Genomic DNA, 25,634 nt, shown 5'->3' on the forward strand with positions numbered 1-25,634 from the left:
GTGGGGCCAGGACAGAGAAGGCTCTGGCCCTGGTCGAGGCCAGACGGGCTTCAGGGCCAGGGACTATTGGTTGTTGGTGGCGGAACATTGAGCTCTTTGAGGCAAATTATACATAAATTGTAAAGAGGTTAGCAAATTTTGGATAAAAATTCATACTATGTTAGAAAAATTTCCTATGCATGCTGATTTTATGTTAAGTTTAATTCTTGTGAATCTTCCCAGCAGTGCCAAAGAATTATTTTTTTCATGTGATGACAGCAGGAATATTAGGAATTGCTTAGCAATGGAAACATTCAGAACTAACCATGGTGACAGCCTGGCTTAATAAGCTCAGAGAACTATGTAAGATGGCCAAGCTGACAAATATAGTGAACAGGGGATCTCCAGATGAATTTTAAAGTCACTGGCATTTTTACTTGTATTAAATTAACAAGTAGGTTAGTAAATTGTATTAGAATAGAGGGAACAACTGAAGGGGGTACTCATTTTATTATCTATTCTAATGTATCCACTATTTTTGCTATATAGAATCATAGAGTTGGAAGGGACCTCCTGGGTCATCTAGTCCAACCCCCTGCACTATGCAGGACACTCACATCCCAATCGCTCATCCACTGTAACCTGCCACCCCCTTAAGCCTTCACAGAATCAGCTTCTCCGTCAGATGGCTATCCAGCCTCTGTTTAAGAATTTCCAAGGATGGATAACCCACCACCTTCTGAGGAAGCCTGTTTCACTGAGAAACTACTCTAACTTCTTCCTGATATTGAGATGGAATTTCTTTTGAATTAATTTCATCCCCTTGGTTCTGGTCCATCCCTCTGGGACAAGAGAGAACAACTCTGCTCCATCCTCTATATGAAGATGGTTATCAAATCCCCTCTCAGTTGTCTCTCTCCAGGCTTAACAGACCAAGCTCCCCCAACCTTTCTTCATACGTATTGGTCTCCAAACCCCTCACCATCTTTGCTGCCCTCTGGACATGCTCCAGTTTGTCAACATCCCTCTTCAATTGGGGTGCCCAAAACTGAACACAGTACTCTAAGTGAGGCTGAACCAGAGCAGAGTAAAGCTACCGTTATCTGGAAGACTTTTCTGGCAAAAGCTAAAATGCTTTTTTAGTTTTGTGCCACTAAAAATTTTTTTAATGGGGGGGAGGAGTATTTTCACCGCTGTCTTAGTGCAACTGCATTGTAATGAAAATTGTCTGCCCTTCCGTGGAAATATGCATTTTTTCTCTTTGTTATTATTATTATTTATTATTTATTTGATTTGTATGACCGCCGCTCTCGGAAACCGGCTCGCGGCGGTTCACAACATTTTAATACAAATACAATATATTAACCATTAAAATTCCCCATTAAAACCCCATTAAAACAATGACTAAGTCACAATGATGGCGATTAAAACTATTCCCGTACAGGCCCACTGGATGAGCAGAAGGGAACGGAGGATAATTGGGCATAGGATGGAACACTCTGGGGAACCAGGTCAGTTTAGTACTGGCCTCCCCCCTCCGGGGAGAGGGGTCCGATCTTAGCCCCGGGCCATCACCCGGCCTTAGACAAACGCCTGGCGGAAGAGCTCCGTTTTGCAGGCTCTGCGGAACTCAGAGAGCTCCGACAGGGCCCGCAGCTCTTCAGGGAGCTCATTCCACCAGGTAGGGGCCAGGACCGAAAAGGCCCTGGCCCTTGTCGAGGCCAGGCGTGCCTCCCGGGGTCCTGGGATCATCAGCAGATTCTTACCCGCAGAGCGAAGTGCCCTGCGGGGGGCATAAGGAGATAGGCGGTCCCTCAAGTATGCAGGACCCAAGCCGCGTATAGTCTTAAAGGTTAGTACCAAAACCTTGAACCTGATCCGGAAACAAACTGGCAACCAGTGCAGCTGCTTCAGCAGAGGCTGAACATGGGACCTCCAAGATGATTTAGTGAGGACCCGTGCAGCTGCATTCTGTACCAGCTGTAACTTCTGGGTTAGAGACAAGGGTAGGCCCGCGTAGAGCGAGTTACAGAAGTCTAATCTAGAAGTAACCGTTGCATGGATCACAGTGGCCAGGTGTTCCGGGGGCAGGTAGGGCGCTAGTAGCCGAGCTTGGCGTAGATGGAGAAACGCCGTCCGGGCTACCTTAGTGACCTGGGCCTCCATGGAAAGTGAGGCATCCAGAATCACTCCCAAATTCCTGGCTTGGGGCACAGATGACAATTGTACCCCGTCCAGGCAGGGAAGACGCGCTTCCTGTTCCTGCTCCCTTCGGCCTAGCCAAAGGACCTCCGTCTTGGAGGGGTTGAGTCTCAGGCGGCTCTTCCTGATCCATCCAGCCACTGCTTCCAAACAACTGGCGAATTTTTCTGGGGGGAGATCTGGCCGGTCATCCATCAAGAGATAGAGCTGGGTATCATCAGCGTACTGGTGACACCCAAGCCCATAACTCCGTACCAGCTGAGCCAGGGGACGCATATAGATGTTAAATAACGTGGGGGAGAGCACCGCTCCCTGTGGCACCCCACATGGGAGTGCAAAGGAGTCGGATAACTCCTCCCCCACAGCGACCCTCTGTGATCTGTTCTCTAGAAAGGAGGATAGCCATTTAAGAGCCACCCTTCCAATCCCAGTATCAGCGAGGCGGTGAACCAAGAGCTCGTGGTCAACCACATCAAATGCGGCTGACAGGTCTAATAGCACGAGAATGGCCGACCCGCCCCGGTCCAGCTGGCGCCGGAGATCATCTGTCAGGGCGACCAGCACAGTCTCCACCCCATGGCCAGGACGGAAGCCAGACTGGTATGGATTAAGGGCCGAAGTTTCCTCCAAAAATGCTAGGAGCTGGTCCGCGGCGGCCCTCTCAACCACCTTGCCCAGGAATGCAAGATGCGATACCGGGCGGTAGCTGGCGGGGTTCCGCGGATTCAGCGATGGTTTTTTCAGAAGAGGGCGAACCACTGCCTCCTTGAGCCGCTGAGGGAATTCTCCCGATGTAAGGGAGAGGTTTATAATCTCCCTCAGGGGAACACCTATCCGTGGGTCGCTGATCTTAAGCAACCACGACGGACAGGGATCAAGTGGTCGAAGGACAGGGATCAAGGGGGCAAGTGGTCGCCCTCACCGACCCTAGCAATTTGTCCACTTCGGATAAAGAGAGCCGCCTGAAGCCATCAAACCTGATCCCCCGTAACGGCCACGGAGCTTCTAGTTCACGAACTGTATCAACTGTGGCAGTAAGGTCACGACGGAGCGACAAGATCTTATCCGCAAAATAGCTCGCAAAAGCCTCGCAGCCTAGTTCCAATTGACTACTATTTTGATGCCCTCCTTCGAGGGCAGTAAGGGTCCGAACTATCCTAAATAATTGGGCTGGGCGAGAGCTAGCGGACGCGATTTCCGCAGCAAAGTAGTCACACTTTGCCGCTTTCACCGCCATCTCATACGCCCTCATAAGCGTGCGATGAGATGTTCTAGTAGCTTCGTCGCGGGTCTTCCGCCACACTCGCTCTAGCCGTCTCACCTCCCTCTTCCTCTCCCGAAGCTCCGCGGTAAACCACGGGGCCTGCTTGAGGCGAGGGCGGAGAGGGCGCTCAGGAGCTATCTCGTCAATGGCGGCCAACAGGCGGGACTGCCAGTCCTCCACCAAGGCCTCCAACGAGACACCGGAGGGCATCGGGTCCCGCAGAGCATTCAGGAATCCTTCGGATTCCATAAGTCTCCGTGGGCGGACTAAAATGCGTCCGTCACCCAAACAGGGGAGGGGTGGCATCCGTAGGCGAGCCTTCAGGGTATGGTGGTCAGACCACGGAACGATGTTGTTAGCCACCAGATCGATCTCAACACCAGCACCGAAGATCAGATCCAGGGTGTGGCCAGCCTGATGAGTGGGACCAGCAACAAATTGCGAGAACCCCAGTGTCGCCATGGCCGACACCAGGTCCAGGCCAAGTCCTGGAGCCGACGAATCCGCATGGACATTAAAGTCCCCCAAAATTAATAATTTGGGGAACTGCAATGTCCAGGCGGCCGCCGCCTCCAGCAGGCCCAGCAGGGCATCGGGCGGGGCAGTGGGTGAACGGTGAACGGTACACCGCCCAGATGGCCACGTTCTCGACCGATTCCCACGTCAGGCCGACACATTCAACTCCTGGGATCGATGGTGCTGGGAGAGCCCTGAAGGCATAGCTGTCCCGGACTAGGATCGCCACCCCACCCCCCCTATCATGGAGCCGGGGCTGATGGAGGACCGAGAAGTGTGATTCTTTATTTGTGATTCTTTATTTTGATCCTGAGAGAGCCTCTTGTGGCACAAGAGCCTCTTGTGGCACAGAGTGGTAAGGCAGCCATCTGACAGCTTTGCCCATGAGGCTGGGAGTTCAATCCCAGCAGCCGGCTCAAGGTCGACTCAGCCTTCCATCCTTCCGAGGTCGGTAAAATGAGTACCCAGCTTGCTGGGGGGTAAACGGTCATGACTGGGGAAGGCACTGGCAAACCACCCCGTATTGAGTCTGCCATGAAAACGCTAGAGGGCGTCACCCCAAGGGTCAGACATGACTCGGTGCTTGCACAGGGGATACCTTTACCTTTACCTTTATTTTGATCCTGCACAATGGTCATAATCTTGGCAGTTTTTAAAAGCCTGTCCTGTACTGATTGCACTGATTGCACTCTATCATCCAAATGGCTTGAACCCAATCAATTCTTAAGTTTGGCAGTTTGCAGAAGGTCCATGTGGCTCAACTGCCATTTTAATGTTAGTCTTCTGAAAACTGCCAAAATGGTTACCCCCAAAACTTTGTTCACTAAAGCATTAAAGGCAAAAATGTTTCTAAAGCTTTAGGCTTCCCATCTCAGCGTCTGGCTGTCTTTATATCTCATTTCAGTTTCATTCCGCACTAGTGATCCCTCCCCCTTTATCTTGTGTGCATGCAGCACTGAAATCCTCTTTTTGTGTGTGTGTGTGCTAGGGAATCCTGCCATTTGCCTCCTCTCCAATCTTCTTTTCAGGTCAATAGCAGGGAACAAAACCTCATGCCGCTCCTTTTAAACTTTTCCCCTGTAATTTTATTAAATTCAGTGATCCAAGACAAGTGATATACTCATGTTACTAGCTTCATGCTGCATGTAAAAAAAATTTAAATGAGGGGAAAATGGAACTTGTACACCGATGAATGGAGGAAGATGGTGGAATGTGCAGAGTGGGCAGAATAACCTTGATGTGGGCAGAGGAGTGACCTCGGACGGGTAGCAGCAGCAACAGAAGAAGACTTGTTTCTTATGTGCTGCTTTTCTCAAACCAAAGGAGTCTCAAAGTGGCTTACATTCACCTTCCCTATCCTCTCCCCACAATAGACACCCTGTGAGGTGGGTGAGGCTGAAAGAGCCCTGATGTTACTGCTTGGTCAGAACAGCTTTATCAGTGCTGTGGCGAGGCCAAAGTCACCGAGATGGCTGCATGTGGGGAAGAGCGGAATCAAACCTGGCTTGCCAGATTAGAAGTCCTTACTCCTAACCATTGCACCAAGCTGGGGAAGTCTCAGGGAATCTACAGTTTTGAATTACTCTGGGCTTGGAAGAAAAACAAAAGAAAAATTGGCACAAAAGCGCTAATGAAGCCTGGGGAAACAACAACCAGAAAGTGAACTGAGCATTGAAGAAAGGAAAACAATGCAGAATGACAAAATCTGGTGGACATGCCTGGGGAAAGCAAAAGAAAACACCTGTGTACAAAGAGCCAGTGACTACAAATTTTGCTTCTGGACAATGACAGGTGACTTTTACAACAGCGGTAGTCAACCTGTGGTGCTCCAGATGTTCATAGACTACAATTCCCATGAGCCCCTGCCAGCAAATGCTCACGGGCTCATGGGAATTGTAGTCCATTGATATCTGGAGGACCACAGGTTGACTACCCCTGCTTTATAAGATTCTGCCTATGTCATCAGACTTAACCTCATTAGGACTTTTATTTGTCACCTCAGATCAGTCACAGTTTTCTAAGAACTATTTCAGCCTCAAGGTGACTGCTGTGGGGAGAGGAAGAGAAGGTGCTTGTAAGATACTTTGAGAGAAAGTGTAGAGAAAAGTGCGGTATAAAAACCAACCCTTCTCATATTCTGGTTTCTTTTCAGATCACATAAATCTTACGCCTTTTACTAAAAACCAATGCTTCACATCATTCCTGGCTAGCTTATTTGAATACAGAGTATTTAGCTGTGATGGGGAAACTATTTAGTGCCACATAGTGTGAAAGCCCACAACTGAGCAGTCCTTTTATTTCCACATACACTGCGTCCTTTTTCCCAGATGAAAAGTTCAGGCAATTGAATGGAAAACACGTTAACAATTTATTCAGTAGGTGGCAGCATATTCCTCTGAAAGCTAGTGGCGTTCAGCCAAGGCTGTCTATCTGCAGCATACACACTTTCCATCAGCTGCATTTGGTGTAGAAATATCTCCTTCCCTGAGTTCTGCGGATCTGGCAACAGGAGTCCATGCTTTTGTAACCTTCAGGCTAGGCTACTCCAAATGTATGTGGGGCTGCTCTTGGATACTCTTTAGATTAGAAGCTACAATTGGTCAGAAACAGCAACACTGGTTTCTGCTATTGCTTCTGGGTCCAAATCAGGGCACCTTTTTTGTCTTTATAGCCGATACTTGAATCTGTTCATAAACTTAGATCCTCCCAGGGCTGCCTCCTTGCTGAATCCTCCCCTGAAAACTGTAAGATCAACCACAGCCTCGGCCTTGCTTTTGTTCAGTATGGATTGCGCTCCCTGACGATGTGCAGAGAAGGCCGACCATGTCTCTTTCCTGCAGGAGCTATAGGGCCATTCTTCTCAGAAAGCCATTTGGCAGCATATTTATAAGGGGGATTTTCTGGAGGGAAATTAGTATAGCAGTTCTTCCCCTCTGGTGGTTTTTCATCTTAAATCCTCATGGTTTGCTTCCTGTTGGTCAGATTTTCATAAGCATCTTGAGAAATTGTCGTTGGCAGGAAAGGTGGCATATTCAAATGATTTATTAAAATATATGATTTGTTCTATAAGAGCATAAAAGGCTGCAGCAAAAATGTACACTCAGCAACCAGTGTGCACACATAGTACTCCTGTACTTCACGCAGACTACCTGAGAGGTTGCTTGTAAACTCCCCCTAAGCCATTTGCAGGGGGGCATTATGATATCTGGAAAGTACCACATTCCTCACAATCTTTAGCTTTGATTTACAACAGCCTTGTGAGGTAAGTCTAAAAGGACTTAGCCAGGCCATATGATCTGTGGGCTGAGAAGAAGGATCTTGGGGCCTGCATGCCTGAGCAATGAGGCCTCAGACTTTTCTTCAAGTCTCAGTGGAGCAGTGAAGATTGATTTAACTACATTCGTCTGCTGGTGCCCTCTGTGGAGGAAGGAAGGGGAACACTGGCAAGAGGTTGAGGCAATTCAGTCAGAAAATATCTGTTTCATCTGTTGTCAGCACAGACAGAAGCCAGGAGTTAACAGGCCTGGAAATCTTGAACACACAGCACATTCACGGCAAAGAGAAGCATTGTTAGCAGTGCCCTTCCTGAATGTTGCTTTCTGCTGTAATGAAACACTGTGCAGCCCCCACAAAACCCACACAGCCAGTTTACTTTAGCTGGGCTCCCCGGTGCTGGTGCTAATGATGGGCTTCAGTAATTCCAGACCAACAGGAATTAACAGAGATGATTACTGATGAGAGGCAAGAGAAGAGCGGGCTCCTCAGGGTATTGCTTGGCGCTATCTCCCTCCATTAACATAAAACAAACGTGTTAATGACTCAGAGAGCAGTAGAGAGGTTGATTAGTGGTTTTGGGTGTCCCCCCCCCAAAAGAAAAACAAGGCAAGGCCAAAAGGTTTACATCTGAATGTTTAGACTACCTCTCAAAGCTTTACAGAGGCCTACACAAGTAATTTATGACCCCTGATCCAGAAGCACCCCCTTCTCCACAGCTATTTTCACCATGCAAATGGGTAGGCCCAGAATCTACCCAGCTTGAGTGGGGTTCTGCCTTTCTCCACCTGTGCCTCCCCCCCCCCCCGTTTGTATCCATGATGGCCAATCCTGTGCTGAGCCACAGTGCAGTCATACCTCCCCCTGTTGGATCAACCTACACAGAGAGCTCTCTGCTGGCATCAGGCCAGCCTCACCCTGAGGCCTCCAAGTGATCATTATCAGTGGAACATCAGGAAGCCAAAGGCGATGACTGGTGGGGCTGAAGAACTCTGAGGCTGAAGAAATTGAAATGTTTAAAAATTGGGACTGGGAAGGGCAGCTATGAAGGAGCTGGAAACGTTCCCTGTGGGTAAGAATGTGTTACTGCGGACTAAGGTTAAGATAATTTGTGGAACGGCAGGCTATTGTCATTATTTCATTTATATGCCACCCTTCCTTATGGTTCAGAGTGGCTTATGTTTAAAATGTAAATAGTAAAAAACTTAACATGTAATAAAAAATCATTCATACTATAGTATTAATCACTATGGGTATGAAAGCTGGACAGTGAAGACAGTCAAAACGAAGGAAGTAGATTCCTTTGAAATGTGACGCTGGAGGAGAGTTTTACAGATATGATAGACTGCCAAAAAGACAAGTAGGTTCTCTATGAAATCAAGCCTGAACTCTCCCTAGAAACTAAAATGACCAAAGTGAGGCTATCATACTTTGGTTACATTAAGAAAAGACAAGGCTCACTGGAAAAGACACTAGGAAAAGTTGAAGGCAGAATGAAAAGAGGAAGAACAACATTATATGAATTGACTTAATAAAGGAGGCCACAGCCCTCAGTTTGCAAGTCCTGGGCAAGACTTAACAATGGGACGTTTGGAGGGCATTACTCACAGGGTTTCCACATTAGAAGAATCTTGAGGGCACTTAACACACCCATATTGGCTGCCATTCATATCCTCATCTCTCGTGACATCTGGAAATGCCCAAGCCTTGAACTGAGACATGGGCTGCTGCCCTTTAAGGAGGCACAGTTTGGCGGACAGCTTCCTTGTGACCCCATCAGTAGGATTCTCAGGTCCCCCCACATCTCTGCTAAGCCAGGAAGACACAGAGCTGCATCAGGCAGCTGGCAGAGACCAGGTGCTTCCCCAGAACGAAGTATGAAGTCTTCTTGGTCAAGTTAATAGTCTGTACTGTCTACCGTTCAACCTGACCTTAAGTCTGTGAAAGTTGTAAAACGGCACCAGCTATCTCATTAAATGACTCAGGATTAAAAAGTAAACGTGCTTCCTGCAGACTAAATAAATAATATGTCTCATTGAGAGAAAGAGAGAGAGACAGAGAGAGTGATCCAAGTCTAGACAGTGTGTTGTTTTCATACTCAGGGTTTCCACCTCCATGTTTCAACCGTTATGCAGATAATGAACCTTGACCCAGAATGATATTTTCTACACCTAATTATATTTGCCTAAGATCTCCCCTTCTAGCCTTTTCTGGACCAATTTCATTGAAGACGTATATATTTAACATTAAAGTATGATAAAATACTTTCTGGATTTGGAGACCAGCAACTGAATAAATCAGTTATGAAATGGTATTTGTCCAGGTAATAACACTACTGAATATGCATGTGGAAGTATGTAAATTGGGTGTGTGTATATGTAAAGTAGTTCAAGAGTAAACCTGGAGATAATTTTTACTGTTGGGTAAAATTATAGCAAGAGAGTCATTGATTTTTATAAAACCTCATTAGGATTTCACACAGCAGCATATTCCAGCAGCTGGCTTGAACATACCACCTTTCAATGGATTAATCTCCATGAATATTGGAACTCTGAATATTAATTGCTGGAGTTAAACAATTGGAGGAACTGTGGTCTCCGTGTTCTACTAATGAAATTTTTGGAAGCAATTGCCCGGCCACTTCAGGAAATGGGATATTAAACTTGGTTGACCTTCAGTTTTGACTTAGTCTTACCCAGAAAGTAGCTCGCAATACTTATAACAATCTATTTCAACCTTTTGACCATGGAGGAGCCCCTGAAATACTGTTTCAGGCTTTGACAATCCCCAGAAGTGATGTCAGCTGGCCACACCTCCCTGTCATGCCTCCCAGAGGTTACATTTCACTGGAAGTGACATCACTACCCACTTTTACAGGCAGGCTCAAGAAGGACTGGGGGGGGGGGAGACAGAACATGGGTTCATGGACCACTGGTTGGGAATTCCTAACTTACAGCATTAGTCAAACATATTCCTTCTGTCAATGAAAATTCAAACTGGATGAAAGCAGCACACATTTCATAAGTGTTAATTGTATGAGTGGATGCATTTGATGGGTAAGATTTGTCTTATCTATGTTTTCAGTGTGTTTTTAGGCTGCATTTCCTCCAGAGAGTTCAAGACATGGGGTTTCCTCAATGTTTCAGAACCTGGAGATATCTTACCCACTGTTGGCTTATCTTTTTCTAAAGTTTCCACATCCAAATATCTGCAAGACCAGTGGCATTCCAGTGGATTTTGGTGTGATAAATCAATCACTTTGCCATAATAGTGAAAGTGTGAACCATTATTAGTTTTGTAAAAGTTCAATGTGTATAAAATAACCTGGAACTAACCTGAAAATGTGACATGTCTGCATAAAAATAACTTTGCTTCCTGAACTGCTTGCAGCTTCCAGGGTCTAGCATTTGGCATCATCCCCATCAGCCATCTGGAATAGATTAAAAAGGGAATCTGAGGTCTAAAAGATCAAATCCACTGATCCCTATAATGGGCCTTTTGTAAAACCCAGATTATGCCACTGCCCATCTGACAGAAAGGAAAGCTAACACAACTGGGCTACTTCACAGTGATTTTAAATCTTAGCAGTCACATTTGAAGTTTATAGCCAGAAGCAAAAATTATCACTTTTTCATTTCAAAATATCTTCCTCACACTGATGGGAGAGACTGATTCAGTTTCCTATTTAAGTTCTAGCACTACATTTCAGAAATTAAGCCATGAAAGCTGCTGGTCTCTCCCCTCCTCCCACCCCGAATGTGACAGATTCGGCATCCATTGAGCTCTTTTGGCTGAGGGCCACATTCTCTTTAACTTCTTTAAGTAATGTGTTCCCTACCACATTCTCTAGAAACTCACTGGGGTTTGTTCGCTGAACCTGTACAATTGTTTATGGAAAGTAATGCAAAATATATTTTTTGTGTGTAAAAAAACATTGAGAGGCATATAAAAACCCCCGTCATGCAGGTGTACTGCCTATGCATCCACTGGGAAGTAACTATTAACCTCAGCCTCTTCATATATGTTGGTTACATTTACACATGGGACAATACAGGAATTAATCTCCCTGGAAACTTGTGCAGTATCACCTGTGCAACTATAGGGTGATTATTCTGTCCTGTCCCTTGTACATACTTATAAATGTACACCCACCTTTCCATGGGAGCCTATAGTTTATGACAATAATGATATATTCTATTAAATATAAAAACACAATAAGAACTCAGAAAGCCCAGAGTCAAATGTCTCAGATCTCCGGCTGAAATAACACAGTCCATGCAACTTCTTCCAGACCTTTCAAAGCAGCTTGATCTCACAAGCCCTGCGGCATAAGGACATGGGCCCTTCCCAGGCAACTCTGGCCCCAGAAGGCTGCCATGTTCATGCCCTAGCTGGTGCTGAGTAAACCCAGCATGCAGCCAGGGTGACACCAGCAAGGCTTGTTAGCCAGTCTTTGTTAGTGTCTGGCCACATTAAGGGAAGAAGAGGTCTTGCAGAATAAACTGGGTTAAGTTTTAAAGCTGTGTTTGAAGTCCTGTTCAGTGCTGCGAACTATATGGTTTTAATCACTTATGCAGACCCTCTGTTACTCCTGCACATATTCCAGGGGAATGTGAAGGTGCTGACTAAAGTTTTAGTCAAACAGGTTCCTTAACTTGGTGACCCCAACACTCCGATTAAACAAAACACTAAGAGTAAGAAACCAAAAGATCTTTTCCCCCATCAGCTGAGGAATAGGCTCCCTGCAGGAAAAGGAGTGATCCAAAAAGGCAGGCTCTCTAAAACAAAGCATTTATATCTCTAATTACAATACAATCACATGGTCAGTTATATGGTAACTTCTAGTTCAGCCCCCAAAGTCTCCTGTCAGGATCCCCTGGTCATGTCATGCACAGTTCTTCAGCTAGCGTGGGGGTGTAAAGATTTATTTATTTTATTTTTCAGTTTGTATACTGCTGCACTTCCAATGGTCTTGTGGGCGGTTCACAGCAATAAAAACATTAAAATACAATAAAATCCCATAAAATCCTCCATTACAAAAACAAAAGCAGCAGGTGATTACATTATAAAGCTTCTAATTGTTCGACGGCGTCTGAATCGGCTGTTCCAGGCTGACGCAGCCAGCACTGCACTGCGCGGGTGGGAGGGAGGGGGAGGCGCCCGTGCGTAACTTGCCGCTGGCTGTGTCATCCCGGAACAGCCGATTCAGATGCCGCCATGCACAACCCTACTCCCAATCCCTTCCCTCCTCATCCAGCCAGAGACCAAGTCCTCTTCCATTGGGAGATAGGTGCCATATCTGGCTCAAACCTTGAGGGGGGGGATCCTCAGATGGAATACCGGGACTCCACCCCTGGCCTCAACCATATGCCTGGTGGAAGAGCTCCGTCTTGTAGGCTCTGCGGAAAGTTGACAACTCAGCTCTTCCTGGAGCTTATTCTACCAGGTTGGGGCCAGGACTGAAAAGGCCCTGGCCTAGGTTGAGACCAGGTGAATGTCCCGGGAGCCTGGAACAACCAGTAGATTCATACCTGCAGAGCAAAGGGCCCTGCGGGGGGCATAAGCAACCAAGCAGTCCCACAGGTAAGTAGGACCCGGACCATGTATAGCCTTAAAGGTCAGTACCGATACCTTGAACTAGACCCGGAAACAGACTGGTAACCAGTGCAGGTGTCGAAGAACTGACTGAACGTGGGCCCTCCATGGTGTCTTAGTGAGGACCCTAGCAGCTGCATTTTTTTCCAGCTGTAATTTCCAGATTAAAAATTAGAAATATAAATGGTGCTGGAGGGTGTTGCTTTTATTATGTAAATGATTAAAATGCCTTCTGTTTGGTTACTCGTTGTCAGTTCATTTGGCATGAAACACTATGTTAGAACTATGATTCTTTGTTCTTTGATTAGTTAGATACATTTGAATCTATGCTAGTCACATCACTTGCTCTGAATACAATGGCCATTTATAAAAATTACAACTCGGAATGCACGAAGCAAATGGGAAAGTGTTCTTGTTCTGTGCTGTTCTCAGCTGTACTGATAAGCATTTCTTTAGGCAGAAACTCAGACTGTGACTCTCTTATATGAATTTGATTTCTTTTTAGGAATGAGATGAATTATAAAGCGTATAAGTGCAGCCAATTTGTATATGTTTTTGTCACCCTAACTGGTGAAAGATAAGGCCTGGGGCCTGAACCAAAAATACATTTTTTTGTGTATGTAAACTTATTGAATTTTAAATTTTATATTATTTATTTGTGTATATATTGTACTGCAAGGCGAACAAACCGGTCAGTCCTAGAGGAGATCAACCCTGACTGCTCTTTAGAAGGCCAGATCCTGAAGATGAAACTCAAACACTTTGGCCACCTCATGAGAAGGAAGGACTCCCTGGAGAAGAGCCTAATGCTGGGAGCGATTGAAGGCAAAAGAAGAAGGGGACGACAGAGAATGAGGTGGCTGGATGGAGTCACTGAAGCAGTAGGTGCAAACTTAAATGGACTTCAAGGAATGGTAGAGGACAGGAAGGCCTGGAGGATCATTGTCCATGGGGTCGCGATGGGTCGGACACGACTTCGCACATAACAACAACAATATTGTACTGCATTTTATTCTTCTGCGAGCCGCCCTAAAAACCAAATAAATAATACATCTTTTGTTTTTAAATAGAACAGTTTTATTTACCAGCCTGTAGAATAATTTTACATAGTGTTGGCAAGACACATATGAATACGGCGAATTTGGGGAGCCAGGACTTATTTATCAGTGTACTTACGCATGTGAATCGTAGTTATCACGCCATAATTATTTTGGGTAACTAAACAAAACTTCCGCGTGATTTGTAGAATACCGACAGTGCTGGGGAAAGATGTATGTCAAGCTCCCTCATAGGCTGTGTGAGCTACTAGAGTCGGGGTCCGATGCTCCTGGGCTCGGAATAACCACTGACTGCGCGGGGAAAGCTCTCAATGCGCGAGCGATCACATTTCCCGGGCTGGCCTTGCTCGGCTGGCGGATCAACAGCCAATCAGAGTCCGGCAATGCCGCGGGGAGAGGCTCCGCGCTCCAGTCTGCCCCGCCCTTCTTTGTTGCGGTGCCCAATGGGGGCGCTCCGAACGTCGGCGGCTGCCGGGTAACATGGTTACATGTCAGAGAGGAACACTTGATCATGGAACATGGAATGAGGCGAACGCGACGGAATCCGCTGCAGCAGCATCAGCCACAACCGCCTGGCGAGACCCCGGTGCAATGAATCCCGCCGCGGCCAGGTGACGGAGCCCCGTTGGGGGAATGGGTGGGGTCCTCGTAGTAAAGCAAGTGGCGGTGGGGGAGGGGAAAGAGATGGAAGGATGGCAACGGGAGAGCCCTCTCCCCGGACTCCCCAGGCCATGCCGTACCACAGATTGGGAGCTAAAAGGAATCCCCAGTTCCCTCCGATCTGCTGCTGCAGATGCCTATCGTATGCTGGCTTTCCGGAGCCGGCAGTCTCCGCACGGAGAGGACATGAAGCAGGATGAACGTGCAGAGGCGCATAGCGAGGCTGGATCGGATCTCCTCTCACCTGGGATCTTCTTCCCTGAAAGGGGCAGGGATGTCCCTGCCTTGGACATTTGAATCCCCTCCTCCTTGGAAGGAGCCCAGCGCGCCATAGTAGCTGTTTCCCCTTTCCCCAACCTCTCTGTATAAGAGACTGATTACAAGCTGGGACAGGATGGTTAAGGAGGGACACAGCCGGGCAGCAGGTTCCCTTTCTTTTTGTGCCATAGTTCCCAGCACAGAGAGCGAGCAAAGAGTTCTGCTGCCTGCTCTTGCCCCAGTGAGCCACAGAGAGGCTCTCAGGGGCCTCCTCTTTTGTTTGCAGACCCAGGTGAACCGGGTAGGTACCAGAGCCTTGACTGCTCCCACCCTATTGTTTGGGAACTGCAGCTGCCAACAGAAAGGGCTCTCCAGCATCTCCCTGAACCAGCTGCTGGCGAGAACCCGATGGCTTTGCTCAGACTCTTCCTATGGCCCTGTCTTCTGCTCACGTGTGTTTGCCTTCCACCCTTGGCTATATTTTCAGATTCTGTCTGCAAGAGGAAAGAGTGATCTTCGTGGCTGCTGTTAGCAAGTGACTCCTTAGGCAGGAAACGGGACGGAGAAGATGGCTTGGCCGGGGTGTTGAGCAGCCTGTGCTCTCCCGCCCCCGCTGTGTCTGGACTGCTTACTCCCACGAAACTCACAATGACAGGATCCAGCGCCAATGCTTCCCGCAGCTCCCAACCCAAAGGAGAGAAGGGGGGCCGCTCCAGGAGCACGCACGCTCGACCCATCAGTACAGCGAACAATGGGGGCTCAGAAGAGGAAGACAAAGATGGAGGGGTGCTTTTCCTTGTCAACAAAAGCGGCTTTCCTCTTGATGGGCAAACCTGGGAAAGGATGTGGGGACATGTGGCAAAAGTGCATCCTTCAGGCAGAGAGATGGTAGCCACCATAAGGAATGCAGACTGTCTCCCAAAAGTAAGTTCTGTCTGTTACCCTCCAACATCCTTGTTTTCTTCTAAAATGGTCTCAAATTCAGCAGCAGCCACCAGGATGCAAAATGTACAAAACCAAATACTTGCAAATAGCTTTTTATTTTTATGAGTGTTTCAGCTTCCAAAGTGGTGGTTTCCCAAAGAACAGAAGAGATTTTTAAGCCCCTTTTGTGAAGAAAGACATTGGAAAGAAACAGGAATCCAAAGCCACAGGATCTAATCAGGGCATTGAAGACTTGCCCTGTGACCTGCTCCAGCCCCTTTGGTTTGTGGCCTTTGCTGAGGTGTCAACCTAGCACTGGAATCTTTCTGTGTAGCCATGAGGACTTTCAACATAATATATATTTAATCTTAGGATACAAGATTTCTGTGTAGCCATGAGGACTATTAACATTAAATATACGTTTAAGCTTAGGATACAAGATTTAGTGTTGGAGCTTTTGCTCATGAGGTGTGGACTATTCCCAGCTCTTGAGATTATCTATAAATGGAGTCCAACAGCTGCTGCTCTTATTCCGGGGAGAAATATTTGTAGTTGCATATTACTGTTGAGGCTGAGGGTGGTACCAGTGATACAGTCATCTGGGCATTTCCATTCTAGGCACTTACTTTGACCAAGTAATCACCTTCCACACATCTGCTGAGTGTTGTTCTTTGTCTCCAGGATCAGTTCTGTGTATGTTTGTGGGGGGGGGGGGGTTGCATTTCTCTCTTAACTGTTTGTGTGCTAAAGCGTGAGGCTCCCCAAGTGGCTTCATCCCTAAGGCTGGGCCATAGGCAACAGTTTGCAGCCCGCATCTATGCCTTTTTCAGAGGTAAGTCCTGTTGGCTTCAGCGGGCCTTTACTCCCAAGCAAGCGTGCGCAGTGTGACTGAACAGAGAAGGTGTTCTTATGTGGCTGAACCGGAAAATAATCATAGCAATATTTATTTATTCTTGCAATTTATTTACCACCCTTCACTGCGATGTCTCGGGGTGGTATATCATAATACATTGATAATAATATTACCAATATCATAAGATGAAAGTGATATAATAATATTATTATTGACAAGGGAAATGTGTTCACTAAGCAGATCTAGCAGGTTGCAGTTCTCAGAAACCATGAGATCTAGCTCCTTTCTTCTTCACATTTTGCTTTCACCTGACTTGCAACTGCAGATGAAGGAGTGACTTATGTTTAGTGGGAAAGAAAGGTGAAGCAGGGAGCAGAGGATGGCGCAATGGAGAGGTGCACAGAAGTACCCAAAGGAACCGTTGGGAAGTCCTGTGTAGCTTCCACCTGCTACAGTCGTTTCAACATGTCAGAGAGAAAGTCTCTTGAAACCCTGTTTCTAATCTAGAAGGCTGAAGAGTCCAGTGTGAGAAGGCCGAGTCTTCCCCAGAGCTGATGGAATTTAGATTTAGAACCAATAATTGGTGTCCTATTGATATCAAGGTACCTGCCTGTCTGAATTAGCCTTTGTTAAGTATACTTCTTGCATATCTGTGAATATCCTGCACCAAAGGCCCTGAGTTCTGCAGTCCATTTGAAGAACACAGTATGGGACTAAGCAAGGTGTGGTGCTCAAAGAGTGGTGGATTGTAAACGGGAGAACCAGTTTGATTCCCCACTCCCCCACATGCAGCCACCTGGGTGACCTTGGACTAGTCACAGTTCTCTTAGGGCTGTTCTCACAGAGCAGTTCTCTGAGAGCTCTCAGCCCCACCCATGTCACAGGGTGGCTGATTGGGGGAAAGAATGGTAGGGGATTGTAAGACTCCTTCAGGTAGTGAAAAGTAAGGCATAAAAACCTAGATCTACTCTTCTTTATTAACAATGCAAATATATGTGCCTCTATTGGCTGAACAAGACAAGATGCTAGGTAATCTTTGATTAGATATCCTGTTAAAAATAAAAAACTTTAAAGCTCGACATCCTGGTCACAACGGTGCTGACAGTGCCATCCTTCTAAGCCCACAGGCTTTACCCTTCTATGCCCACAAACTACAATGAAGTTTATCCCCCTGTAAGCATCCTGAAGAATGCTGCACCAAGTCAGTGTAGGAGAAAGTGGGGTCTCTCCTGGATGATTCCTTCTCTTCTTTTTATCTATGGTTACCACAGAGATTAATCTCTATGGTAGCATTCCAATGTACAGACAACTGTTCATTTTAACAGCTGGTGGCTGAGGATCTGGAGGCAGACCCCTCTGTGCATTAATGTGAACCCATTTGATTCAAATATAGCTTAAATCTGGGGACATGCATGTGGATCTACAATAAAAGCCCCTTTGCAATACCCATGGATCACTCCTGGTTTGGATCAGTTGTTTTTTTGCAGGTTGTAAATCACAATTTCTTGTATTCATGTCACTGATGATACATTATTTAAGCCTGGAAAATCTCTGCTCTTGTATGTTAGGAATGATCTAGTAATAGTTATTTTTTGAACTTTTTAAAAAAGTGCCTGTCCATCCATTTCAATGCATTTGCAGCTGGATGGAACTAATTCCTTATGAATGGTACTGTTGAAATAAGCATTAAATTACAAAGCATAGAATCCTGGCATATGTTATAAGAATGGAATCTGTGATTAGGGATAATTTTCTTATTAAAGAGTTGGAGCCAAGGAACACAGAGTGCCTCTTGGCCAGAAAGGAGGTGGGTTTCAGTGGGCTTCCAACACCCCAGTTGCTACTGCAAGCCAGTCTCAAACAGATGTTGCCTTTTATACTCCCCTCCCCCCAAGTTTCCATTCTGAATTCTAATTACCATCCTGTGAGCACTGGTTGAAACGTCTGTGCTGATTGATGGAACAGTTGATGCAAGAGACCCTTGGGATGGAAATAGGATTCCCAGCCCTTCCAGCCACCTGTTACGCCTGCAAGACTCAAAGGTTGGGGAGCATGTCTCTTCTTTCCTTCTTTCCTTCAAGCAGCCATTTCTCACTCTCTCAGCTGCATTCAGTCTAGCGACACCTTAAACAATACCAGAAAAATGCAATCATAAAACCCCCAGGATGGCTTGATAGTCAAGCACCCTTGCAGTTTTATCATTACAACAAAGATGTTGCCTGCTTTGACTGGCTGAATTTTTGTTACTGCACTCTAGGGGTTTTCTTATCTGTAAGCCCAGCTAAACCCCTGGAGTCTCACATTTTCCAGAGAAGGTATCCCAGTGTAGGGGTGTGGGTACCTGCCAAGATATTTTCTGGTACTCATTTCTCCTTGGGCTTTGAGCAAAAAAACCCTCCTCAAAGACTGTTGAATGGGATGGGAGGGAATAGGGGAAGTTCTGGTTGTTCCCTACCAGTTGACAGCACCTCCTGGGCAGGTTTGTCACACAGCCATGTCCTCTCATGTAGACTTTATAATGTTGGTAGACCTGACCTGGATAGTCCAGGCAAGGCTGATCCTGTCAGATCTCAGAAGCTAAGCAGGTCTGATCCTGGCTAGTATTTGGATGGGAGACCTATGAGGATTTGGGTAGTAGCCCCTCCAAGGGACACTAGGGGTCATGATGCAGAGGTAGGAAATGGCAAACCACCTCCAAACATCCCCTGCCTGGCTGCCAGATAATCCTCGGATCTCCTAGCTATACTTTACGTGCCATATTAATATAAATATTTTACGTTGCTGGGTTTGGCAACCTCTTCCTGGGGCCTGCCAGATGATCTTAGGCAAGATGTTCCCCTGAACTGGTAACACGAGCAAATGCCCAACTTCTCCCAGTGGTCCTATGGGAAAGAAGGACAGAAGGAGCTATCAAGGTGGAATTTTGGGCAAACCAACGACTGATGCTAGGTAAAGCAGTCCTTTAGATTTGTGGGCTCTAAACCATGAAATGCTCAAATTGGGCCCAGGAGCAAACAGGTAACAGCTGAAGTTGCTCCATCACTCATGCCATACTGGCTTTCACTCCTCGATTGACATGTAGCTGCAGCTGGACCAGTAGAAGTTTCATAGTCTTCAAGCCTCCTCCTCCCCCCACAAGCTTGTGTGAAAGTTATTCAGTCTTAACATTACAGTAACTTGACTGGCAAGGCAAGATCATCCTGAGTCCAGCAGGGCAGCCCTGCCCACTTTGAATGCTTGCACCAGAATTTAAAGTTGGAATCCAGTAGCACTTTTAAGGCCAACCAAGCTTTATTCAAGGAGTAAGCTTTTATGTGCAACACAATTCTTCTGATGCAAGATAGTCATACTTAAAATCATGTATTTACAAAAACATGAGTGCACATGTTCATAATTTGAACATTGGCATCTCTCTCCCCTCTCCATGTTTTCTCCCTCCAAATCCTCAGTTGATAAGCAGCCTTACCTTCCAAAGTATCTTTATTTGGTGGCATCCCATACCATCATAATGCTTCCAGACTTTATTCTGAACAAAAATGTACTGTTCTTTTTTTTAAAAAAAAGAGGCTTCTTGGTAACACTGAAGAATGAAAATAAATGATTCAGAAGTTACTGTGTTCACAAGATTGAGTACTGTGAAATCCCGAGTTCATTTGGCACCAGTCGCATCAAAGTTAAAACCGCCCCATCAACATGCATCCCTTATTGTTCGTCCCACACCCTCTTAACCACAGCATTGGCCCCAGTTTGTGATGGCGCCAGCTGCCTTTGGAGCCCAGCTAATGGAATATAGAACTGGGTGTTGTCCGTTGCTGTAGCTCTAGATGATCTCATCTATGGAAATGGAAGACATAGGCATGAATACACTGTTCTGAGGGACTCAACAGGTTCTGGAATCAGATTCTGCATCTCTGATGTGCCCTACCTGAGATCTTTTCTAAGATCTTACCTTATTTTCCATCTGGCACAATGTACAGCATCAAAGAATTATTATTAGTCTAGCAATGGTTAGTCTAGCAAAAGTAGCATGGGGAAATATGCACTTATTCAGCGTTGAGATCGTCTGCCAGCGTTGGCCAAGTTGTCTTCATCTCAGAATCTGGCCTGAAGCCCCAGTGAATCAAAAGTGAAAGTGGCCTTTGAGTATTTATGGGATTGCTCTGCCACCATCTTCTCAGTCACCTTGACCCAAGTCACATAACATTCTTGAAGTTGGCCTGTAAGTGACTTGATCATCCTCTGGCAAAGGATTTTCTAAAACGGAGGTCTAAATATTGCCTCTGAGAGGCTTGTGGACAGTCCTTTCAATGCAAAGAAGTATTTATAATCTTGGTCCTCAAAGGAGTTCTGATTTTATCCTGGCAAGATTTAATATAATTTAATAAACCAGGAAGGGCAAGGGTTTGTTTTCTAAACAGCAGTCTTTACAACCCCAGGGGACATCAGTCAGGGAGAGCATACTGAAAACATCCGAAAACAAAACTGGCAGTAGGTGCTTCTGATGCCTCCGGCCCAGGAACTATACTAAGCCCAACATTTCAAGGAGATTATATCAGGATGGATGAAAGAAAAATCTAACCAAAGTGCCACAGTGATTTGATGTGCAGAGCTGTATAAATAATAACAATTTTAGTGGGAAAAGATCAGGTCATTAAGAGCCTGTGCAAACCAGTGGCCGCAGCCTGGATAATCAGTTTTTAAAGGGTTTTTGCACAGCCTGTGTTCTTTCTTCCTCCAGCTCTTCATACCAAAGAAACTAGGCAGTCCTGTGGCTCAGACGCCCAGCATCTGGCCACTGTCTCCAGCCACGTCTGCCAAAGCTTCAGCTGTTTAACACATCTCTTGCATGTGTCGGTGTCAGTTTGCCAATTTCTGGCAAAGAACCCTGACATGGGATATCATAATGGGCTCTCTTCTATGGATGCACAAACAGCTGCAGTAAATATGCTGCTATTGTACCAGGCTGGGAGTGGTGCTGAGAGATGGAAATGTCTCTCCCATGCTCCAGATTAGAAAGCGCCGCTTGAATTAGTAATGTAGGCTTGTAGTTAGAACAAAGACGGGCCTAATTTAGATCAAGTTGCTCGTAAGGGTGCCATCCTGAATGCACTTAGCTGGGATTGAGACTTAAATTCAGATTGGGCAGCACGTGCCTCCTGTTTGTCTAGGGAAGAATGCATTAAAGATAAAGATATGGGGAAATGAAGTCTTTAACTCCCTGTTCTTCTTATTTATTAGATTTGTATACCACTTTCCCATACAGCTCTTGGTCCAATTACTCATTCTTCAGTTTACCCTTCCTCACAAGACTCTTGTGAAGATATACATTCTTAAATGAACCTTGGATCGATGAGGCAGCAGCTGGGGAGGAAGATGAGGAGGAGCCGTGACCTGGTACCGACTGATCTACGGACCGTTCCTAGTCTCCGGACCGTGGGTTGGGGACCACTGCTTGTATGCCACCCTGAGCCAGTCTTGGGAGGTCGATATATAAATAAATCAAATAATAAACAATACAGCAGACCTAACACTGCATCCAGACAAGCAATTCAGAGGGTTGTAGCAGTTGTGAGTTGTCAGCATGCTGAGCCTACTGTCTGACAAGTTCTTCTCCTTGGAAGTGAGCCAAGAATGGGCAGGCAAGGGACACTGAAAGAGACATCGAGCAGGGAGTCCTGTTTGTGTTGGTGCGATGCTGTGTTCTGTCAGTGCATGGAGAGTTCTGCTGAGGGGTTCTCTGGCCATAGCACTGCAGTTGGTGGAGGGATTGTCCACTCACTTGTACTGGGGATGGATTTGTCTCAATGCCTGGAATTCTCTTAATGTTGTTACTGTGTTGATGGATTTCTGCTGAAGGAGAGCCTGTTTTGTGCAGAGAGAAACAGGGCATAAAGGCCAACACATCCCCCAGACGCTGCCTCCTGAGCTATTGATATTCAGAATATGGAGGTTCTGTTTAGTGAGGATGGCTAGTAGCCCTTGATGGACTGTCTTCTGTGAACTCTGATGAACTTTCCCCAGTGTAAGCAGAGTCAGCCATCTTAGCTGAACCATTTGCCTTTACAATACAATGCACTGGGCTCCTTTATGTGCATGCAAGTGCCTGTGTCCTTGTATACCTGAGGAACTGCTTACTTCATTATACCCCCCACAGGGCCTTTTTCTTTGTGGGTATGAATCTGCTGGAGATTCCTGGCCCTAGGGAACTTTGCCTAGCTTTGGCCAGGGCCTTTTCGGTCCTGGCCCCGACCAAGGTGGAATGAGCTATGGGCCCTGATGGAGTTGTCACAGGCCTGCAGGTCCTGTAAGATAGAGCTCTTTTGCCAGGTCTTTGGTTGAGGCCAGGGCAAAGAAGATCATGTAACCCTCCCCAGGCTGACCTTAACATCTGGTGAACCCTCACAACCCCCGAGGCAGGAGTATATCGGGACTGAGTGGAAGGTTTTTTATTTTTTTTAAACCACTGTTGTCTGTACAATTGGGTTTTAAGAAGGGTTTTACTGAGTATTTTTATGATGGTATATTGTGACCTGCCATGAGCCACTTGTGGGAATGGCGGGATATAAATCCCTAAACAAACAAACAAAATAGCTTTCTTCTGTTTCTTTGTTTCCTTCCAATAATAATAGCCTGTTGTACATACATCTAACATTCTTGCTGAGCTTCCAAATAGAGGGAGGGGGAAAGGAAGACTGATTTGCACCTAAGGAGAGGGGAACTGTGTAGCTTGAACTGTATGTTTCTCTGACCAGCGCTCAGAGTCCTCAGTAAGTTATTTACAGTTTGGTTGGTATTGAATGCATCAGATAGGTTAATCACATATCAAGTGTTCCATATGCATGAATTCTGTGATTTTATTTTCAGAGAGGCTGCCAAATTTGGGTTTCTGTGGTACGTCTCTGCCCCCCCCCAGCACAAAAGCAAATATGGGGGTTGGCCCCAACCCAACTAAACATTTCTCTCTCTTTGTGCTCAGCCTTCAGTGCCAGCCGTGCCAAACTACAAGGCTTCCATGAGTATCCCAGAATGGCTTCAGGCAATACAGAATTACATGAAGATGCTGCAGTATCCTTTCTGGAAAGCAAGGCTGATGCAAAGCTGATGTGTTCAGCTTATCTATTGAGTGCTTAATGAAATGGGGTTGGGGGTTGGGGAGAGCATAATTTATTAAATAATGAATCTGACAAAAGGGTAGGAAGCTAATGAGGAGAAAAGTGCTTTTTGCTGTCTTTTGCAGCACGCGGGAAGATTTGTAAAGCTTCCTATACAGGGAGCACTCTTTTTGGTCTTGAGGGTCCCATAATGAGCCATTAATGTGATTGAAATGAGATATTTCAAAAGAGATATTTTCAAGGTCACTAACCCCTTGCCTAACCCCTTGGCAACCACAGGGTCCTGTGGCCACCAGAATCTAAATGGCAAATTCATCATTAGGCTTAGAGCAGTGGTCCCCAACCTGCGGGCCGCAAAGGCCATGGCACCGGGCCGCAGCTCCCTCTCCCCGCCCCGCCCCCGCAGTAAAAAACTTCCCAGGCCGCAAGCTTGCAGCCCGGGAAGCTGCTTACTGCGGGAGGCGGGGAGAGGGAATCAGGGCCGGGCCGCGCCTGTGCGGGCCATGCCCGCTCGGCCCGATCCGCGGGCGCTGCCCGTGGGCGCGGCTCGGGTGCGGCCCGATCCGCGGACGCGGCGTGGGCGCGGCCCGCGGGCGCGGCGTGGGCGCGGCCCGCAGGCGCGGCCCGATCTGCGGGCGCGGCGTGGGCGCGGCCCGCGGGCGCGGCGTGGGCGCGGCCCGCGGGCGCGGCCCGATCCGCGGGCGCGGCGTGGGCGCGGCCCGCGGGCGCGGCGTGGGCGCGGCCCGCGGGCGCGGCCCGATCCGCGGGCGCGGCGTGGGCGCGGCCCGCGGGCGCGGCCCGATCCGTGGGCGCGGCCCGCGGGCGCGGCCCGATCCGCGGGCGTGGCCCGCACGGGCGCGGCCCGCGGGGGCGCGGCCCGATGCCCTGCCGGTCCCCAGCCTCGGAAAGGTTGGGGACCACTGGCTTAGAGTACTGCAGAAGAGGGACTGAATCAGATGTTAGAGTGGTAGAAATAGCCATTACCTGTGAATGGTCCTCTATAGAAAAGCTGCGGCTCCCCTACTCCCTATCATGGGCTCCATCTAACTTCCTCAAATGTTAGAAAAAAAATTAATCCCAGTCTGGTTGAAGATCATGGTATGATTAATTTCCACTGACACCCTGAGATGCCAGAGCGCTGTGAATACCTTGTAAAAACTCAGAGGGCGAAGCGGCTCCTGATTGGGCCCTCCGAGTGTCCATCCAGGGCCAAGCAGCCAATGGGAGGCACGCAAAGTGCCTTCCTATTGGCCCCTCACCAGGACAGACCAAAATTCCATTCACCTAGCCCAGTCTGGCTGCCAGTCTGCTCCTGACCACCAAAGGGAGAGGAGGTCAGTAGGGCTGCCAAGGGGGATGAGAACAGAGGCTTGGATAGGCTGTGCCAGCCCTTTTTGCCCCAAGGCTGTCCTAACTGCCATGTCCAACTGCAAATTGCCTCAGAACCCTGGCAGAGCTGGCCGGAGGCTGCAGAGTACGCTCCCCTTCACCTCCCTCCAGGCCTGCTGCGAAGGAGCCTCTGACAGGCCCTGACTGAGGGAAGGAGGCCTTTCCAAGAGCAACGCAGGGGAGACTGAGGGCACTCCTTTTGAGGGGGGAACTTTCCCCTTCTGCCAAACAGTTGCCTGACAGGGAGGCCACAGAAAAGTCCCTTCTCACTTAAAATACTGCTCTGCCCGGGGGTTAGACACAGCCAAGCCATGTGTCTTTCTTCTTTGCAACTCTCTGCAGATTTGAGGCCACTGCACAGTATTATTCTGCAGAGGAAGCTGGCTCTTTTGTCTCCTGTTTCATCTGCACAACAACCCTGTGCAGTAGGCCTCAAGTCTTTCAATTCAACAACAACCTGTGTGGGAAGCCTTAAATGTTTCTTCTCTACCACAACCCTGTCCAAAGTAGCCCTTTCTGCCTGGGGAGCTGATCTTTATACTCTGCAGGTG

General features: G+C 47.3%; 1 protein-coding gene and 1 long non-coding RNA gene across 4 annotated transcripts in view; one reads left to right on the top strand and one right to left on the bottom strand.

Moving 5' to 3' along the window:
- Positions 1-5,854: 5,854 nt before the first annotated feature.
- Positions 5,855-14,201, bottom strand: LOC143838099 (uncharacterized). The gene is made up of 3 exons (XR_013231226.1): positions 14,006-14,201; positions 10,570-10,664; positions 5,855-6,932 (listed from the first exon to the last, which is right to left on the bottom strand). It is a non-coding gene; the product is annotated as an uncharacterized LOC143838099 (long non-coding RNA).
- Positions 14,202-14,335: 134 nt separating this feature from the next.
- VASH2 (vasohibin 2) overlaps positions 14,336-25,634 on the top strand; it is a 62,998-nt gene continuing 51,699 nt past the window's right edge. For 2 of the 3 annotated variants that reach the window (XM_077338874.1, XM_077338885.1), the window contains exons 1-3: positions 14,338-14,498; positions 15,293-15,729; positions 23,559-23,647. In XM_077338874.1, the coding sequence (XP_077194989.1) occupies positions 15,454-15,729; positions 23,559-23,647 (365 nt within the window). In that variant the 5' untranslated portion in view covers positions 14,338-14,498; positions 15,293-15,453. Of the gene's footprint in view, positions 14,499-15,292; positions 15,730-23,558; positions 23,648-25,634 lie in introns of all 3 variants that reach the window. The other variant, XM_077338893.1, reaches the window with a different exon arrangement.

The sequence above is a fragment of the Paroedura picta genome, chromosome 1 (genome assembly GCF_049243985.1).
Source record: "Paroedura picta isolate Pp20150507F chromosome 1, Ppicta_v3.0, whole genome shotgun sequence".
In the NCBI taxonomy this organism is placed as follows: Eukaryota; Metazoa; Chordata; class Lepidosauria; order Squamata; family Gekkonidae; genus Paroedura; species Paroedura picta.